The following is a 21522-nucleotide window of genomic DNA, read 5'->3' as shown; positions in this document are numbered from 1 at the left end:
AGGGTCCAAGCACAATGAAGAAGGGCAAAAGCAAACCACACTGGGCATGCCCATCCACCCCCTTTGGGAAGTGCTTTCAGAATATATAATCTTGACATTGAGGAGAAACAAAGGAATGGGAGGGTTGATGGGGATTTTAAATTTGTCTGATCACACTGGGGGCTAATGATGGGTGAGTTGAATTAAATGGGTGGGTATAGAAAAAGGAGTAAAATGAGAGATTTTTTTTTTAATGGCAATTATATAGAAATACATAGAATCAGTGTTATCAAGCCCTGGGCAACTGTCACTTCTGGCAACAGAGTGATCCTTGTCCTTGTCTCCTATTACCTAATGTCAGGAGGTGTCATCCTGCCTTCTTTCATTATTCACCCTCCTCCACACACCCTGCTTTGTTTACTGAAGCTGTTGTATAGCCTGGCCCATCTGCTTTTCCTGGGATTTGCTCCCTCTCCTCTCCCGTGTCATTTCAAGGTTAGAAAAACAGCTCTTAGATAAGCCTTTTGTGATAATTCCACTCTGGTCTGAAATTTCCAGAGTTCTGGTCTCCAGGGGTGGGCAGAAGGCAGCCTCCTAAGTCAATGATTGCCCTTGTGTTATTTCTTAGACGCCAAACTAAACCACAGAGCTGGGTTAAAAGGAACCAGGATTAAGTGGTCCTTCCTCTTTCCCCATGCAAAGATCCTTTCCCCCAACATATGTACAGTCATTCGGCTCTGGAATAGGTCATTCCGGGTGTCTAGTTTAAAAACTAGTTTACTCACCGAAGATGAGCTAATTATTTTAATTTGCTCCAAAGCTTCTGTCAGGCTGTCTTCAATCTCGGAGTCATCTAAGGAGAAGAGGTCCCCAGCTCGTGAAAGATCTTTTTGTCCTAAGACCAGTCTGAACAGTTGATGCATGATGAGGAGTTTGATAATCAATGGACTTTCTGCAGGCCCAGGACCATATGTTTCAGTCATCAGAAGTTAGTAAGACAAAAAACATGCGGCAGGAAGTATACTTTGTATTCCTTGAAAGGTCATTTTTCTCCAGAATTTGAGGTCTTCTTTGACTCTCTCTGGAAAAGAAACAAATGATAGGATAAAACTGCTAGTAGAATGGCATGAGCTCAGAATACGAACTTGATGCCCAGCAGAGGGGGTGGGGAAAGACTTTGGAAATGTGCATAGAGTAACAGATCCTGACTTGATGACCTTCGAATGAGCTCTTCCCTTGTTTTGTTTTGCTTTTTTCCAAAAGGTCTTGTAAAAAATTATTAGGTTTCTCTAGAATTTACTGTGAACCTTAAAAAGCTGCTTAACCCTCACACTTACTTTTCTCCTTTCTATATCCCTCTCCTCTCCACGCCACAAGGAAACAAGTGGATGAGCAACCGATATGCCCAACACTCACCAGATATCCCCCCAGATTCCCATGGAAACCAAACAGAAAAGGGCAATGAAAGGAAAGAGGGAACACAGAAAACGTCTCTTAGAACCACTGCCTGGTTTTCTCTTTTTTCCTGGATAGGGAAACCAGTGCTTGCCTCCTTGGCTGGATTTCTTTCCTATACTGACAACAGAAGCTCTCCCAAACCTACGTCCAATAGGTGATCTGAATACTTGCTTTATTCATATATACTGTCTAAAGAAAGGATTCTGTCTGGGAGTATGAGGCTACATAGATCTCTGCTGAATGTGAGTGTGAATTTGAACTTGAACACTGAACTTGAAAGTGATAGCATTGCGATGCAGGCTAAAGAGGGAAGGCATTGGGATCAGGCAGTCTTCCCTCTATTCCCACAATTGAAATAATAAAGTCCCACTATACTTCTTACTCAATTAACAGTCCACAGAGAGAAGGGCAATGGCACAAATTAAATATCTGATTTTTCTCATCAGCTCCCTTATGGGCCTAATAAAATCACAGACCATTTGCACTGGTAGAGACCTTAGCCATCATTTAGTTAATGACTTCCCAAAGGCTCCATGGTAACTACAGTGCTGTTCTCTTGATTTCAGGCCAGTGGGGTTCCTCCCTGGTTTACAATGAAGTGGAGTCAGCTCATGTAACTTACAAATGCAGACACATGTTCAGAGAGTGAGAGCTGGGGGTGACTTATTTAATATAAGCATCTAAACACTAGGCAATTCTGCCTAGCATTTCACTTGGAATGTGTTCTCCAGGATGAGTGTGAAAGGCAGAGGGGAGTCTGCTGCTCCCTTAGGTGATCTCAGACCTCCCCTCTGAGCTGTCACTGTGCAGGCACCTCTGCGTGCTGAATGAAATGTTAAAGCTTAAAGATACATACTCCCCACGCAATATGGTCTCTAAACACAAGCCAACTGGGCGCCTGGATGGCTCAGTCGGTTAAGCGACTGCCTTCAGCTCAGGTCATGATCCTGGAGTCCCGGGATCGAGTCCCGCATCGGACTCCCCGCTCGGCGAGGAGTCTGCTTCTCCCTCTGACCCTCCCCCCTCTCATGCTCTCTCTGTCTCATTCTTTCTCTCTTAAATAAATAAACAAAATCTTAAAAACAAAAAACAAAACACACACAAGCCAAATCCTTCACCAGGTGCTCAGTTAAATAAGATATATCAGTGCATTTTGTAGCCACTGAAGTTGTATCAAGGGTAATATTACCTACATGAAACTTTTGTGCTAACGACCAGCTCTAGAAAAATGACAATACTTACATATGCTTACCTTTGTTCCAGGCTCTGTCCTAGGTGCTTTGCAAACATTAACTCACTTAACCCTCATAATAACTATATGAGGATATTTCATCCCCATTTTACTGGTGAGGAACCAAGGCATTAATAACTTGCCCCAGCCACACAGCTAGCAAACTGGAGAGCTGGGATTTGGACCCAGAGACTCCAGGGTTAGGCTCCAGGTTCATAACCACTATGGTATGTTGATTCCACGTAGGGCTCCGTGTGCAGCTACTGTTAGGAGTAAAAGCCCTCAGAGCATTATTAACATTTGAAGATGAAGATATGGGTAGGGTGATAAAGCATGAAAAGGAATTTCTCTTCCCTCCGACACTGAGGGAAGGAGGGACCCTGCATTCTTGCCCATCTATGCCCTGGGATCAAGGCCAACAAGACAGCAGGAAAGTCACAAGGAAGAGAAGCTTAGAGGAAAAGAAAAGCAGGAGATTTGGCTGGGGATGGGGTGGGGGGGTAGTTTTTGGGGTGGAGAGAGAGCAGAGTGAGAGTCCTACAAAGTAGAACGCACCCTTGCAAATGCGGAAGGGTGGAATACAGCATCTACAGGAAAAATTAGGACAGTGTTTTCCTGAATTTTCCCCTGAACACATTTCTCCCCCTGGCCTCAGACATTTGCAGTGACAGGGTCTCAGTAAAATAATATTCAGGAAAATAAGACATTGTATGGACATTGGAAATGATTTCACCTTGACCAGCCAGCTTGTGGTCAATATCTCATCGTTCCTGAAGCAGAGTCAGCTGCCCCAGACATAGTGCGGCTGGAGCTCCAAGAATGAGCAGAAATACGTGCTGGTGGAGAGGAGCACCCCAGGCTTTCCCTGGGCTCCTTCTTTGCTCTCCACACTTACAGTGACCCCTGGTACGGAGCCCTACATTCATGCTGTTACTCTTGAGTGTCCATCATGTACAAAACAGTATTGTTCAAAACACCGCCGTCCATGAGAACTTTCACACCTTGAAGGGTGGGGTAGGGAGAGCTGAGACTTAACACCAAACATCCTACGGTACAAGGATGACCCAGAGAAAATCTCCTCTGTCCTATAAAAGGAAGTTTGGGGAAGTACAAGGGAGAGAAAGATCTCTCCTAGGGGAAGATGCTAAGGAATAGCTTTGTTAAGGAAATGGTGTTTGGGCCAGACACTTTAGGATTTGGTTTCATTTAGTGCACATATTCTGCAGATATACTAAGTCAGCTGCTGGTCTGCAGACTGAGGTTCAAGGCCTAGCCTGGCCACTCAATGGCTGTTGGACCTTTGGTTCATGCTTTTCCCTTCTCTCACCCTCAGTTTCTTTACTTGCAAAATGGGGCTAATGCATGCCTCATCTACCTCACCAGGTTGTTTTGAAGATCAAAGCTAATAACACACAAAAGAGCCCTTTGTCAAATACTGACACCAAGAGCTAATGTTTAGCAGGTGTTTCCCATGTGGCAGGCACTACTATGAGTGCTTCCTGAGGACTGAGTCACTTAATTCTCACGACAATTCCATGTGATGAGAAACTGATGTTCGGAGAGGAAAGTAACCAGCCCAGGAACACCCAGAGAGTAAGCTGCAGAGTCAGAACTGAAGGCAGTTGGTCTCCCAGAACAAAGCCCTGTCAGTTGCATACATGACCATGTGTGATAATTATTGAGCTGCCTTGCTTCCATCGGTCTTCATGTAAAGAGCACCCCACATGGTACATTATACCTCCGCTTCCTGGATAAGGATCAGCAAGGCATGTTATTTATTTTTCAGCAGCCCTGGTCAATGTTTTTCTCAGGTGTCTGGCTTCCCAGGCTGATCTCTCTGCAACAGCAGAGAAGGTCAGAGACAGATCAAGTTCAACCTCATCCTCTGCGAAACTCCCTACCCTTATGAATGCCAGAGTCCTGTGGCCTATATCCATATATACAGATGCGCCCACCGAATACACACAAGCATACACATGTGCACACGAATGCACATATGTGTGCATCTCAGATGCTTTCTATGCACCAAGCTCTTTGCTAGATACTTTCTTCTCCGTTCTCCCATCAACCTGGCAGGTAGATATTATTACCAAAGAGGAAACAGGACTGGTGAGGCATCTCGTCGAAGGTTACACACAGAGCCAAGATTCACATCCAGATAGGTCAGCCTCAAATCTCATACTTTTGGAATTACAAAAACTGGCTTATAGAATTCCTTCTTACTCCCAGCTTTTGCTCTCCTAATTTCTCTCCCTATTCCTTAAGGGACCCTACTCTGAAGCCCACTTTCTCCTTATTTAATATAAGTATCTATTTTTTAAGCAGGTATTGGTTGACAAGTCAAGTTTCTGCACGGAGAAGCAGACACCACACACAAAAATGATTATGCGCCACACCTGACACATTTCAGGGAGTCCCAGCTGTCCCCACAAACTGGCTTTACCTGCGTGCTACTCTTCAAAGGCGGGCAGCTTGCTGTTACTCAGCTGTATGTTTTGAGACTGGGCGGGAGATTCAAGCAGCGGACTCCGAGGGCACAGCGAGTGGAATCCACTCAGCTCAGTGAACCTGAAGTTGCTCATTGCTGTGCTGCCGGTGCCGGGTGGAAGAATTCCAGGAATGCAGCCCAACGCCACCGGCAGCTTCAGAGCTGGTCAGGTGACAGGCTGCACCTCACCCAGTGGAAAGTCGCCTCAGAGAAATGCTCTGTTTCCGGGGGTGAAACAGAAAGCCTGCCCCAGTAAAGTAAAGTTGTTTTTAACAGAGAACACAAAACCCCCTGTGTTCGTGAAAATCTATACTTTCCCTGGGAAGAATGGGGTGGAGGGGGGTAGAAAAAGCCACGCAGGAAACAGTCTCAACAGAAACTCCAGCAGGTGAATGGAATGGCTATTGGGAGCCATTTCACAAAGCCTGGGGAAGAGAGGGCTGCAGCTTCATGAACGCCTCCCTCCCTCTCAAGATTTCACACCCAGAGTTTGAGACACTGAGCGTTTGTCCTGTGAGTCACAGCTCCTAAAGCAGTGATCCTCTTGCTCTGCCTCTAGATTAATATTGTTGTAAATTTAAGGATGCAGGAAGTTGCTACTAAAATGAACAAATCACTAAACCAAAATGCATACCTTCTTTTTTTCCACTCTATTTTCTGGGAGGTTCTTCATAAAAATCCACTTGGATTTGCACTTTAAGTCAGATACGTTAAATATTGCAGTGACACTCAGAGAAAATGTTTGTCTTGCTTCATCTTACTGACATTCTAGAGGAGAAAAAGATCCTGAAACTCTCAACACTTAAAGATGTCAACGCTTAATGGTGCATTAAGAAAACATGTTTATAGAGGCGCCTGGGGGGTGCAGTTGGTTAAGCTTTGGACTCTTGGTTTCATCTCAGGTTGTGATCTCAGGGTTGTGATCTCGCTTGTAGGGCTCCGTGCTCAGTGTGGAGTCGGCTTGAGAGTCTCTCTGCCACTCGCACCTGCACTTTCTTAAATAAATCTTAAAGAAAACATGTTTTTCAATTGCATTACTCTCTACCTCTAATTTGTCCTTATAGAGGGTCTATTGCCCATCAAACCACCTATCTGCTGGCAAAATGTACAGGAAGCTGAGCTGCAGACAAATTCATCTGTGTGATCACGACGATATGACTCCCAAGAGTGCTACCCTGCAAAGGCATGTGGTCCGAGTGACGACACACCTGCCATTGAACAAGGTCCTATGCTCCAGGGGAATGACCTTTCCAGACATTTGATGATCAATCACATTTTTATGTCATCCACATATGGAGAATTCCTTTGAAGAGTTTGCTTTATAAAAATGGGGCATCCAGTCAGCCATGAGTAGGTGTAGCCTTTCATTAGTAATTTTCTGGCTTACAGATGGTGATGCAGTTTCCTCTTTTAAAGGAACAGACTCTATTTCTTTAGGCTTCCCTCTTCTTCATTCTCTATTCATTATTAATGGTTCTTATTGCTAGATTTTATCCGATATTCTTACATTTTTAAAGGAGTCTAGGGTCCAGAATTGGACATTTTCTAGGACCCCAGTAAGAAGAGCAGAGTGGTGAGAGGAGGGAACCCAGACACAACTGGGCTCAGCTATGCCATTACCTGCAGTGTAAATCAGGACCAATTAATTAACCTCTCTGAGCCTCAGGTTCCTTATTTGCACCTGAGGATTGTGATGTGGGCTGTTGGGAGATTTAATGAGATTATATAAAGCATTCAACATAGAACCTAGCATATAGCAATCACACAAGTAACAGCAATCACATCCCTAATGATGTCATTATTCTTGTAGATCATTTCCCTGTTAACATGTCCTTAGGCCATCCCTTTTAAGAGCTAATAAGCCACTATACTTCTGCCCAACACTGAGTTCACATGTTAAAGATGCATAGGTCTTTTCCATCTGGGTCATATTTATATCCTAGCTGTACTCTCCTCCAAAACTTAAATCTGGGTAGTTTATGCACTATCTTGAAAGTGTCCCTATTGATTTTTTGGCAGACTTGTTCCCTGGAGAGATAGCCTTACCCTCACCCCTGGCTAAACAGGAACTGGATATATTTTTTTAGAGTGGAAATGGTTTGAAATACAATGCATCTCAGACTTTTTGTGGTTGGATAATCCAAATACCTGAGTTTTCTGTGTAAGTGTAGTGCTCACTCCCACATTTATTAGTGAGAACGGAGTGTATAATTCCCTCCAGGGTACCAGAGGGAAAGTTCTTTATGACTTTTCAAGGTGACCTGCGCTCAATGGGCACTAATAAAACATTGCCGGTTTATTCTATGATTCTTCAGTAGATCTATGAAATAAAAATACACATGAACCAGTGGACTTAATTGCCCCACTATTAGGATACCACCTGTGGAAAAAGTTGAACCTCTTTGGGGGGAATTTCAATAAACATAATTAACTCAGAAAGCCAACTTATTCTGAGAAAATTAGCCTCTGGCTTCCAACTTGGGATTAGGGTATTCTCAGGTTTCTTCACTTTAGAAAATTCCAGAATAGCAACATTTATTTACGTTATATTTTGGACAACACTACTGCACATCAAAATCTTATTTTATTCACCGGTATTATAAATGCCCACTGACTAACTTAGACCCGTTTGGGTTCTAGAAACTTTCTATAAAGTTCTCAGATTTTCCCTCGAAAGAAAGGATTAAAGATTCTTTTCAAGGAGCATCTTTTTCACACAGTGTGAAAGAGCTACAGGCGTTCCCATGGGAATTGGCCGCATACATTTCAGCCCTTCCCACAAGATGTCTATTGTTCCCTGTGCGTCTCTCAGTTTCCTCTGCCATGACATGTTGCTTCATTCACTTCTACTGAAAGCCTCTGAGGCTGGGTTATTCCAAACGATGCAAAAGGACTCAGCCCTTGGTCTTTTTCTAGAACTCATACAATCTAAATTTGTAGCAGGTTAATTATCATAAGCACATACAAAAAATAGGTTTGGTGACCTGTTTAGGCAAGAGCTCAAGAAACATTTAATTTTGAATACATATTGCGATTTATTGAAATACAGACAGGAAATATTTTCTTTCTTTGGGAATGAGGGAAATATCTTCAAGTCTAACAAACTTTCTTAACCGAGAATTTGTGATCTGTAATAATGATTTCATAGTGTATCCATTTTCACAAATTTTGACTTTGCAGGTCATATTTTTCTTAATTGATATAAATCTTGGTATACATTGACTATATCTTATATCAATATAAATATTAATAATCAACATAAATCTTGCTAAATTTTTTTAATTCAAATTTTGTAGGTTTCTTTTTCCAGAAAACATACCCAAACTCTCAAATTACAAAGAAAATTCAATGTTTAACATGTCTTTATTTACATTTAAATTCCATATATTAAGCACCTGCATTGACCAATTCAAATAATGCCTTAAGTACTTTTTCTGTTCCTTAAATCGAAAACCTCCACATTTCAATTTACAATGTCATGGAATCCAATAGTTGATTACTATAGCAACTTAAATATGTATTTGAAAGAGCAAAAAAATAGTTTGATTCAATTGCGATTTGTAAGATAAGTAAAATACCAAAAGGAAAAATGAGAGCAACAATAAATGGTAATGGTGCCTGCTCAACCCACTGCCTGGAATGATGCTGTTGCATTTTCTTTGAAAATCATAGGCAAGGCCAGTTTCTTTGCAGGTTGCAAGATACTTCTTGAGGTAAACAAAAGTGTGAAACAGAAATGAGCCCAGACAGTTTTGGAGTAAAACAAAAATGCACATACTATGAATCTAGAAGCACAATTTTCTGCTCCTGAGGCCTAGAGACATGTTTTAATAACCCACAGAGAGGTGGCTTTTTTACCCTAATAACCGAAAAGCCTGCATACAGGGCTAGACACACAACTCCCCGATGTGCTTTATCTGCATAATCAGCCAGCCCCTGGAAGTTTCTCTGCCCCACTCCCACAGCCCACTCCTTCATCACTGCAGCTTCTGACATTTACTTTAATTAGCTTTTGTTTTTGCTGAACAAAAGGACAGGGAAAAAGATAGCCATACCTCTTAGCACAGGAAACTCTGGCCATCATAAGAAATAGAAGGCAAAATGCTTGACTTTAGAGTAATTCAGCTGGCACCCATGATGGAGCTCAGAGGCAGGCAGCCGGGTAGCCCCTGCCCCTTCCTGCCCCGTCCTGTCCTGTCCTGTTGGCAGCTGCTCGTCAAGCCAGCTGGCTGTACACTTGATTCCCTCCGCTGGACTCGCCGTGTGGGATCGGGCAAATGAGTAACTTCTCCTCTCTCCCCCAACCTTCTGCTTAGCGCGGACAATTGGCACAAAGCTTCACTTATTTCTACAGTAGATTTAGAGAAGCTTCTCTGAGCAGATCAGTGGTTTGCAAGAATTAGAAGATTTGCCTAACAACCAGTAACATAGCTTCTGTTAATGAATAACTCACTTTAAGGAATCAAGGAAGTTTTAGGTTAATATCAGATGTGGAGCCTTTTATCAGGCAGGCATCAGTGAAAGGCTCAGTGAGGAATGGAAAGACGGAAGCAGTGGAAGGAGGTAATACTTAAAGCAAACACATAGAAGAAAACACCAGGAGAGAAACAAAATGGCTAGTGCAAAGGAGCAAAGTCTAACTATGCTGCTGGTATTGTTAGTGACTAATACTGAACGACTGAATGAAGCATCCGTACTAGCACTGGGGATTTCTCCAAGCCAGCACTGTTCTTTCTTATGCCAATCCAAACTGCTAATTCACTTCCTTTTACCATCCAAATATAGAACTCCTCCTCTCAGGCCTAATACACTGGGGATCCCTTATGAGCTGTCTTACATCTCTTTCTCTTTTAAGGAGAATGCTCTCCAAACCTCTAATGCATAAATTAATTGGTGGTACCCAGTGGATTGTTATATATCTGGAGGCTCTCCTCTCCCCTTTTATGTGTATGACATGGGCTTTCTCCCCTTATTGATTTGAGGTTTCGCCTACACACAAAGCAATAGGCTATTTCTGAGACTCTTCTAACTAGCTTTCAGTCAAACTAATTGTGAGTGTGTGGGGCAATGCAGTGGGGAAGAGTAAGGTGGAAGGTGTACATCTGGAAATATCAGTATTTCTATGTCATTGGCAATCGTGCTGCCATGTAAATAAATTGCTGGCTCAATTAAAAGGCATTCTCCTGGGATGAAGGGGACTTTCTCCTGTATTTACTACCTAACCTCCACTTATCCCACTTTTGGTAAAAACTGTACGCAAATTTCTCTTTGGAGGCCATGTTCTTCGGGCAGAGTTCACTTACATAAACACATTAGGTCTTAGCCAATCAGAAAGACCGCATTCTCCTGACCATGGTGATTGATTTAGAGAATGAGCGATGACCCCTTCCAGGCCAGTGGGAGTCATGAGAAAGATGAATGTTTGGCTTTGAGAGGACAGAGTCTTTCCTGTTAGACTTGATGGCAAGATGATATAAGGTATGGCTGCCCTTGCCACATTGCCACCAAGAAACCAAACCTTAGTGACTTTGTTTGGACCACTTAAAACCAGCTGTCCCTGAAGTTAACAAGACCCACACTTTCTTGTGAGCCAATTCCTTAATAGCTTAAGTGATTTTACACTGGGTTTTCTGCCATTTGCCATTGAAAAAGTTCTGTTTGGCTAAATTAGCCGAATCCCCGTTTGTGAGAGGGCTCTTCTGGGTCCCCCCAGTGCAGCTCCTTGCAAAGGAAGTGGACTAGGAGGTGCATTAGGGACCAACTATGACAAATGAGTCCCTTTAATGACAACCACAGGCTTTCACGGACAGCCAGTAGAGGCAGGAAGGCCTGGGAAAGACCGTAGTCATTCAGTATAACTGAATGTGTGACTTTCCAAAGTGATTCTCTTAACCAACATGTTCACTTCCCCAAATACTTCCACTTTACCCACCTAGACTTGTCTGGTAGTTCCCAGCCACATTCTGTTTGACCTCAATGAACCTGATTATGGAATCCATCCATCCATGCAGAATTTTCATAAATTCCTTTGGGTAATTAGTTGCACAGAATATAGTTTTATCTTTTTTTTTTTTTTCATTCTGTTTCTGCACAACTCTCGTCACTACCCTCCCCAGTCCTCTTTGATAAAATTGAAATAAAGAACATTCTCTCTAACCACAAAGTTGGACTAAGATGCTTCCTTTATAGAAAATACATACATTTTAAAGCAACTTTAAATGGGTAAATTACATATAAGCACAGAATTTTTAGATGATTTCATTTTCTATAATGATTTTTCTACCTGAAACCAATGACACTCCTTCAGGTACACCATTTCTGTGTTCAGCCTTCCAGCTTTGCAAAAGTTCATTATAGGCACAGAAATACCTAGGCATATCCAGGAACTCCCTTTTAGCTCAGCAAAATAGCACATGGCTTGGACTGTGAGAATCAAGTGTTGTTTGTTTTGTTGTTATTGTTGTTGTTGTTGTTTAAGAACAGGGAAATAGAGACCTGTGGCTAAGAGTTATTCAGTTTGATTCATTATAATAAAGAATTTCATTAAAAAATATGATAGTAAAAGTAATATCTTTTACTCACAAATTTGAGAGAACTCATTATTTTCCTAAATTAGCTCCTCCTTCTGTTTCTTATCTTGGTGAAGGGCCCTCACCATCCACCAAGCACACCAACTAGAGAGTTGCACATCATCCTCTATTTCTCTCCTTTCTTTTCCCACTCATGTCCAATGATCCCGGAACATCTTAGATCCTGTCTGTTCTGTGTCCTCAGCATTATTCATGATCTACAGTGGATAGATCCTAAGGTGATCCTCAAGGATCCATTTTCTGGTGTTTATGCCTTGGGGTTTTCTCCCCCTCAATGTGGGTGGGCCTTGTGACTTGCTTCTAACAAATAGAATATGACAAAGATGATGGAATGCTACTCCTGTGATCACCTTATGTTATATAAGATGCCATCTTGCTGACAGATGCCCTCTAGAGATTCTCCTTGCTGGTTCAACGAAATAACTGGTCATGTTGAGAAAGCCCACATGACAAAGAACTAGGGGCGGCCTGTAAGAGTTGAAGGTGGCCTCCAGCCAACAACCAGCATGAAGCCAAGGTCCTCAGTCCTACAAACACAAGGAAATGAATCCTTCAAACAAACTGAATGAAGTTGGAAGAGGATTCTTTCCCCAGTTAAGCCTCCAGATGGGAACACAGCCCAACTAACACCTTGATTGCAAACTTGGGACACCCTGAGCAGAGGACCCATCTAAGCCTACCTGGACTCCAGACCCACAGAAAATGTGGAATAATAAATGTGTGTCATTTTAAGCCACTAAGCTCATGATAATTTGTCACACAGCAATAGAAAACTAATACATGACTCTTCCCCTCTCTCCACAGGGATAGCTAGATAGCTATTGTTTCCGTTAAATTCTTCATTCTCCCCTGTCTGGATTTTGACAGGACTCTCTTAGCAGGTCTCACTGCCTCCAACACAGCCTCTTCAACTCTGCCATCAAATCAGCTTTTAGGGGCGCCTGGGTGGCTTAGTCGTTAAGCGCCTGCCTTCGGCTCAGGTCATGATCCCAGGGTCCTGGGATCGAGCCCTACATCAGGCTCCCTGCCCAGCGGGAAGCCTGCTTCTCCCTCTCCCACTCCCCCTGCTTGTGTTCCCTCTCTCATTGTGTCTCTCTCTGTCAAATAAATAAATAAAATCTTTAAAAAAATCAGCTTTCTAAAATAAAATATGATATGTAACTCTTTTACTTAAAATTAATAGGTGGCAACACATTGCCTGAGGATGTCATAAAAAACTCTTGGCTTGGCACACAAAGGATTTTGTAATGTGGCCCCCAGCCCTCTCCAGCTCTGCTTCCACCACTCATGTACATACAACCCTGTGCAGCTGGGTCAGTATCTTCAGAACATATCTAGGAGCCCATCACCTTTCACAATCTTTGCTACCACTACTACTGTGATCAAAACACCATCATCTCATGTCTCATTTAGATAATTGCAATAGCTCCTTGGCTTTTGCCCTTGCCTTTTTAAAATGCAGTCTTAGGGGCGCCTGGGTGGCTCAGTTGGTTAAGCGACTGCCTTCGGCTCAGGTCATGATCCTGGAGTCCCGGGATCGAGTCCCGCATCGGGCTCCCTGCTCCGCGGGGAGTCTGCTTCTCCCTCTGCCCTCTTCCCTCTCGTGCTCTCTGTCTCTCATTCTCTCTCTCTCCAATAAATAAATAAAATCTTAAAAAATAAATAAATAAATAAATAAATAAAATGCAGTCTTAGCAGAACATCCAGATAATCCTATGAAAATACAAGTCAGAACTGACTCCCTTCTGCCCAATTCTCTGCAATGGAAGGACTCTCCATCTCACCTGAGTCAGAGCCAAAGTTCTTTGAAGATCAGCAAAGCCCTGTATAAGATAGCTTCTCCCTTCTCCCTCCATGGCATCAACTTCATCTCCTACCACTCCAACCACACTGGAGCTACAAAGGGACAAGGTTTTAATTCATCTGAGGAACTCCAGCACTAGGCTATGAGGCTATTGTCTGGCACAAAGGGGGAATTCAATCAAAATTTTATGAATGAAGCTTTTCTTTATAAAAGCATCAATAAAATAATAATTATACAATTGAAAAGAATTATACAATTGAAAAGCATCAATAAAAAAATTATACAATTGAAAAGAATTCAGAAATAAAGAGCTAGATGGCAAAGAAATCCGCTTGGCTGAGATATAATTTTCTTTTTAAGTTGGTACCAAATTTTTTTTTAATTTCCCAGTACTAGTAAAGAAGAAAGGGGTGTATCCTTTTGCTGAAAAACTCTAACGAGACTGATTAGAAAAACAGAGAGAAGACACAAATTACCAATATCACAAATAAAAGAGTTGACATTACTGTAGATTCTACTGCTATAATAAAAGAAGAATAAAGAAATATTGTGGAAATTTTATGTCAATAAATTCGATGGCTTAAATGAAATGAATAAATTCCTTGAAGGACCACCGCTTCTTGAATGTCACCACTCATTCAAGAAAACATAGATCATCAGAATAGCCCTATATTTACTTACTTAAAAATTGGAATTTAGAGTGAAACTGGACCACTTTCTTACACCATACACAAAAATAAACTCAAAATGGACTAAAGACCTAAACATGAGACTGGACACCATAAAATTCCTAGAAGAAAACAAATTGCAGTAATTTCTTTGACATCAGCCATAGAAACACTTCTCTAGCTATCTCTCCTCTGGCGAGGGAAACAAAAGCAAAATTAAATATTGGGACTACACCAAAATTAAAAGCTTCTGCATGGTAAAGGAAACCATAAACAAAATAAAATGGTGACCTATTGAATGGGCAAATGATATATCCAATAAGGGGTTAATATCCAAAATATATAAAGAACTTACACAACTCAAGACCAAAAAAACCAAATAATCCAATTAAAACATGGGCAGACCTAAAAAATAGACATTTTTCCAACATATAGACAGAATATAGATACAGATGGCCCAGAAACATGTGAAGAAATGCTCAACATCATTAATTATCAGGGAAACACAAATTAAAGCCATAGTGAGATACCATTTTATATCTGTCAGAATGCTTAAAATAAAAAACACAAGAAATAGCAAGTGTTAGCGAGGATGTAGAGAAAAAGGAACCTTGTGTACTGATGGTGGGAATGCAAATTGGTGCAGCCACTGTAGAAAACAGTACAGAGTTTCCTCAAAAGAATTAAAAATAGAATTATCATATGATCTGGTAATTCCACTACTGGATATTTACCCAAAGAATACAAAACACTAATTTGAAAAGATATGTGCACCCCTATGTTTATACAGCATTATTTATGGTAGGCAAAATATGAAAGCACCTCAAGTGTCTATCAATGAATGGGCAAAGAAAATGTGATATCTATACATATATATTATATATTATATAACCTATGTACTATGGAATATCACTCAGCCATAAAAAAGAATGAAATATTGCCAGTTGCAACAACATGGATGTAGCTAGAAAGTATAATGCTAAATGAAATAAGTCAGTCAGAGAAAGACAAACACCACATAATTTTACTCATATGTGGAATTTAAGAAACAAAACAAATGAACAAACAAAGAAAAAAAGAGACAAACAGAAAAACAGGCTCTTAAATACAGAGAACAAACATGGTTGTCAGGGGGAGGGGGCAAGAAGAATATGTAAAATAAAGGGAATTAAGAGTATGCTTACCTCACACCTCATGAGCACTGAGAAATGTATAGAATTGTTGAATCATTATGTTGTATACCTGAAACTAATATAATACTGTATGTTAATTATACTTGGATAAACGTAAATAAATTTTTAAAATCAAAATTGGAATCACAGTTAAAAACATTCACATGATGAAAATTCAAGGTCCAGATAGTTTCACTGGTACATTATATGAAGCATTTAAGAAGTAAATAATAATGGAGCACCTGGGTGGCTCAGTCAGTTAAGCATCTGACGATTTGGGCTCAGGTCATGATCTCAGGATCCACACCCAGTGTGGAGCCTGCTTAAGATTCTCTCCTTCCCTCTCCCTTTGCCACTCCCCACCACTGCTCACAGCACTCTCTCTCTCTCTCAAAATGAAAAAGTAAAGAATACTAACTGTATACAAATTTTTACAGAAATTTTATTTCACAATAAGATGCTTTGAAGCTATTTGTATATATATTATCTATAGGTATATAAATATATAGATATGTATCCTTTTTGTGGCTGGTAGCATTTTATCCAACAAATATAGCATTTTCTGTTAATCCATTCTCTTGTTGATGAAGTTGTCAGTGCTGAGCATGAATTTACTGAGAGACTGTTGGGTTGGGGTTGGAAGAACACGCTCGAGCTAGGCTGCCTGGGTTCACATACAGTCCTAGCACTTACTAGCCACGCGACGTCGGGCGACAATTTTAACCTTTTTACGAACAGGCTTTTTTTTTTTTACCCTGATCTATAAGGGTATTAATTGTACTTACATCCTAGAGTTGTTATGAGGATTATCTGAGGTAATATTCGTAAAGTGCTTAGAAACATGACTGGAATGTAGTAAGTGCTACATGAGTGTTTGTTAAATACACACAAAAGGAACATCCTTGAAAGTGCTTCCTGGTGCATAGTTGCAGGGATTTGCCTAGGATATATACCAGAAATGAAATTTCAGGGTCAGAAGACAGGCGCTATCTCTTTTAATTTCAACCTCTCTTTACCCTTATGTTTTGGATATGTCTTTTTTACATCATATGGCTTTTTTCCTCCTCAGTCTGATCACCTTTGTCCTTTAATAGGAACATGTACACCATTTTCATTTCATCTAATTATACATTTGAGTTTAAAATTATCATCTTAGTATTTGTTTTCTATTTGTTCTATTTGTTTTATGATTCTTTCTCTTTTCTTGCTCTTATTTTGATGGAGCATATTTTATTCCTCTTTTCTCCTCAGTAAGCTTGGAAATTATATACTCACATACTATTTTTTATTCTTCCTTGGAGAGTATAATAAGTATAGTTGTGTACTATTATATATACATATGTATATATAAAATGCCTCTGTGTGTGTGTGTGTGCACGTGTGCATGTGTGTACCTCCACATCTTAGCTCACACCTTGATTCTTTATTCTCTTAGTGTCTTTTCAATGCCTTGAAACACTTCTTTTTCCAAATACCTAAAAATATATATTTTGTCCAGATTTTATTGTTCTCAGCAGGTGGACTGATCAGATTTACCTAGACCAAGAAAGTGGAAGCCTAAAACAGTTAAGTTTTCATCTCCAAAATGTAGTTTTTTTTCCATAAGATTAGAAAATTAGTCTACATGCCCTGAGATTGTACTAAAATGTCATTCACTGATATTTTTGTATCATTTCTACAATCTTAGTTTTAAAGGTTCAGGAATTTATATTGTGAAGACACTGAATAAAGCAATAACTTGCCTTGAAAAATGTCTGAACTGCAGTTATGATTTACCAGCCTACATAATTTGGTTCTTTATAAACAACGGTATCACAGTTGCCAGGGACACATCTTACCTAGCTCCTTTGTCCTGAGCCATCATAATAGATTTCCACCTACATTTTCAAGGACAAAACAATGGCTAACTTTCTTAACTATAGAGGATTTCAGAAAACAACTAGTAAGGCTGATATGAAACATATGCTAAGAAGGTAAAACCATGAAATTAAACATTTTTTTTATGTCAGTACTATTGTCCATTTCTTTACTACCCCATAAAGAATGGTTTGTAGGTTCGATACAACCCCCATCCCTAATGTGCTTCATTATTAAAACAACACTTAATTAAATGGGGAACAAAGCCAGAAATATGCCATGGTTTAGAGAAATCTCTTAGGTTATTTTCAGATGTTTCTAGTTTGGCAAAAGCCAAAGCATATTTTGTTGAGCACATTTTATTCCTATGTGTATTAGAAGGGAAATCTAACCCATGTGTTTTATTTCATTAATATTTTGCCAAGTTAAATGGTTCTTTTGCAAGATATATTTAATGTTGAGTTATTTTTATGAGGCTTTTTCCCTTGGATTATGAATTCATATGTCCCCTAAAGTAAGTATACTTTGATCCAAATATCTTGTAGTTATGAAGTCAGAAACCCACAAAACCCACCATTGTTGGGTGATTTCCCAACAATGCCAAATATAATATTTCATTTCTACCACTAACATCATGATTTTTTCCCTCATATTTGTCAATCAGCACTTTATTGAGAAAACAATGGAATTGTTCTTTTTAAGCCCTGCTTTTTGACAAATGTCCAAATGAGGCCATGGCCCAATTCAACATGGGCCGCTAACTTCAAATCATGGGCATACATCTAAGTGTATCCTTTGGATACTGACTGAATCACATCTGCAGTTACTTAAAGGTATGATATAAGTTGGCACATCAGAGAGCTTGATGAATACTAATCCATAGAGTGGCAAAAATGACAGGTGAAGATAAGGGGCAATGAGAATTTTCAATGTTGGTGGGAGTGCAAATTAACCAACTGCTTTAGAAAACAATGATTATCTAGTAAAGTTGCAGATGTGCATGCCCTCTAACCCAGTAATTCCAGTCCTAGGTATAGTCCCAAAGAAATTTGCACATGTAAAACAGGGGACATACACAAGAAAGTTCCTGGTGTCATAATAACAGTTCCAAGAAATTGGAAACAACTTAAGTCTGAATCAATAGGAAAAATGATTATGTATGTTGTGATATCCATACAATGTGATTGTAAAGAGCAATGGAAATGAGTGAAGTATAGGCATGTTATGTTATTAATATGGACAAGTCTTAAAAACAGAGTGTTGAATGATGAAGAACCAAGTCATAGTAGAAAAAAAATGCAGCATTATTATATTTATGTGAAGATTAAAAGTGTAAAAACAAAGAAGTTAGTGGTTAAGAATATATACAAATATGTAACAGTATAAACAAAAGCCATGCAATAATATAAATAAAATTCAGGATAGTCATTATTTCCCATGGGGTGCTGGAAAATGGAAGGGATAAGACATGGGAAGAACCTCTAAAGACTGCATCAGGGTTCAATTTTTTTTAAAGCTGTGTGGTGGGTCCACAAATTTTGGGTTTTTTTTAATCATGATTGTTATAGTTTAAAACTTATGAATATTATTTTGTATTTATTCAACCTTTAAAAATTAATTTCTAAAATGCAGATTTAGGCATGCAGTCAACATCCTGAATTATTTACCTACTGCTCCAATTCTCATGAAACTAAAACAAAAGGTACAGTCTGTCAGAGTTTAGTTATGTGTTTAATGCTTCTCTTCCTGCCCTGACTTTCCAAAAAAAAAAAAAATCCCTTTGGGTTCTTTCTATGTCTTACATAGCAGGGCTATTTCTTATATTTTCGGATTCGATTAAATACTATCAGGCAGCTTCTGTCATTGCGCATAAGTAGTAGTGATTACTTCATCAGAAAAAAAAAATCTATAATAACATGGCATAGTAGTTAATGTTTGACAAGCAAGTCTCAACGGTGTACTATAGCTGTCAGGACCGCCATTAGGAACCTGAAGACGCGGCAGGCTGAATTCTGCAAGGGAACAGAGTTCTCTCTCCGTCAAGACAAGGCTGAACTCTTGCCAAACAACAGGGACTCTACTCATTGTATAGAATCAATTATTCACAAATCCAAGGTGGCCAGGCTTCTTCCCTCCCCCCCCCTTCCCTTCCTTTTTTCCTTCGGTCTCCCTGCCCTCTTCTCTCTCTCCCTTCTCCTTTCCTTCCTTTCTTTCTTTCACCAACTGTATTAAATATCCATTATGTGCCAGGTGCCAAATATTCATATATGCACTAGTGTCCCGAAAGAATTAATGGACCGTGCTATGGCGAGCACTGTGAATTGTGTAAGACTGTTGAAACACAGACCTGTACCTCTAAAACAAATAATACATTATATGTTAAAAAAACAAAAAAGAAGAAGATAGTAGGAAGGGAAAAATGAAGGGGGGCGGAAATCGGAGGGGAGATGAACCATGAGAGACTATGGACTCTGAGAAACAAACTGAGGGTTCTAGAGGGGAGGGGGGTGGGGGGATGGGTTAGCCTGGTGATGGGTATAAAAGAGGGCACGTATTGAAAGGAACACTGGGTGTTATACGCAAACAATGAATCATGGAACACTACATCAAAAACGAATGATGTAATGTGTGGTGATTAACAGAACAATAAAATAATAAACATAACATAAACAATAAAATAAAATTAATTTAAAAAATAATTAATAGGACCTTCGGCATGGCATGCACTGCAGTCATACCCCTCTTCTCTCCCTGCACAGAATGTGATTGATCAAATGATATATCACAACTTTTACGGTATATAGAATTCTTCTGTCTTTTTTAAATTGTGAGTTTTACGATATATCCAAAAGAGTAAGAAAAAAACGTATATTTTTTAAAAATATAATTTAAGGGATGATAATAAAATCAACACTCAGGTGCTCACCATCCAGCTCAAGAAATAAACAGTAACCGAAGTGAACATGTGTGCCCCTCCCCAATTTTCCCTTCTTTTCTCCATCTAGAAATAATGCACTATTTGAATTGTACATCATCATAATTCTCCTGCTTTTCTTTAGAGTGGTATCACCTATGTGTTTATCTAAATACTTCATGTTTTTGAAATAATAATTGGACAATATATATTCTTCTGTAACTCAGTGTTTTTTACTCAACATTCTATTTTTGCGATTCAGCCATGGAGCTGTGGTCGATTACGGTTGCATAGTATTCCACTGCATGCCTTTGTCTCGACTGATTCAACCTCTCTTTGCTGATGGCTGTCTAACTTGTTCTGGTTTTGCTGTGACAGAGGGTCGGTTCTGGGCATCCTTTTGCATGTCTCCCCATGCAAATGTGCAAGTGTTTCTCTTGGGTATATATCTAACAGTAGAGTTGTTAGGTCATAGGATATGTGAATCTCCCACTGTCCTGGAAAATGTCTATTTTCCAAAATCTTGATGTACATTCCTACCTACAATGGGTGAGAGTTCTTAGTGCTACATCATCACCAACAGATAATAATACTGCTTGACTTTTTAATTTTTGCCATCTGGTGAGTGTGAAATTGTATCTCACCCTGGTCTTACATTTCAGTTCTTTGTTACCAAGGAGTTTGAGCATCTTTTTTTTTTTTTTAAAGATTTTATTTATTTATTTGAGAGAGAGAGAGAATGAGAGACAGAGAGCACGAGAGGGAGGAGGGTCAGAGGGAGAAGCAGACTCCCCGCCGAGCAGAGAGCCCGATGCGGGACTCGATCCTGGGACTCCAGGATCATGACCTGAGCCGAAGGCAGTCGCTTAACCAACTGAGCCACCCAGGCGCCCCGAGCATCTTTTAATATTTATTGGGCATTTATATTTTTCTTTTGTGTACTGCCTATTTATGTTTTTTTGCTGATTTTGCTATTTGGCCATTTATCTTTTTAAAAATTATTCAGAAGAATTCTTTATATGTATTTTTGATATGACTTCTTTTCCAGATATGTGTATCACAAATATGCTTTCCCAGTTTGTGGTTTGGATTTCACCCCCTTTATGATATTTTCAAATGTCTTTTGAGATCTTGATTTTAATATAGTCAAAATTATAAGTCTTTTTGTTTATGCTCTGTGCTTTTTTTAAATTTAATTATGTTATGTTAATCACCATACATTACATCATTTGTTTTTGATGTAGTGTTCCATGATTCATTGTTTGTGTATAACACCCAGTGCTCCATTCAATACGTGCCCTCTTTAATACCCATCACCGGGCTAACCCATCCCCCCACCCCTCTCCCCTCTAGAATCCTCA

The 21522-nt window shown here is 39.9% G+C and overlaps 1 protein-coding gene across 1 annotated transcript in view; it reads right to left on the bottom strand.

Annotated features, from left to right (window-relative positions):
- Window positions 1-5259, bottom strand: part of VEPH1 (ventricular zone expressed PH domain containing 1) — a 224363-nt gene extending 219104 nt beyond the window's left edge. The window contains exons 1-2 of the mRNA XM_045903484.3: window positions 5112-5259; window positions 765-1060 (exon numbers count right to left, since the gene is read on the bottom strand). Coding sequence (XP_045759440.2) covers window positions 765-962 — 198 coding nt within the window. The 5' untranslated portion in view covers window positions 963-1060; window positions 5112-5259. The remainder of the gene's footprint in view (window positions 1-764; window positions 1061-5111) is intronic.
- Window positions 5260-21522: the final 16263 nt, after the last annotated feature.

Source organism: Mirounga angustirostris, unplaced genomic scaffold (assembly GCF_029215605.1).
Source record: "Mirounga angustirostris isolate CCGP_5_RB_7025 unplaced genomic scaffold, mMirAng1.0.hap1 SCAF_1, whole genome shotgun sequence".
Taxonomy (NCBI): domain Eukaryota; kingdom Metazoa; phylum Chordata; class Mammalia; order Carnivora; family Phocidae; genus Mirounga; species Mirounga angustirostris.
Note: the sequence above shows the minus strand (reverse complement) of the source record. Positions and strands in the feature narration are given on the sequence as shown.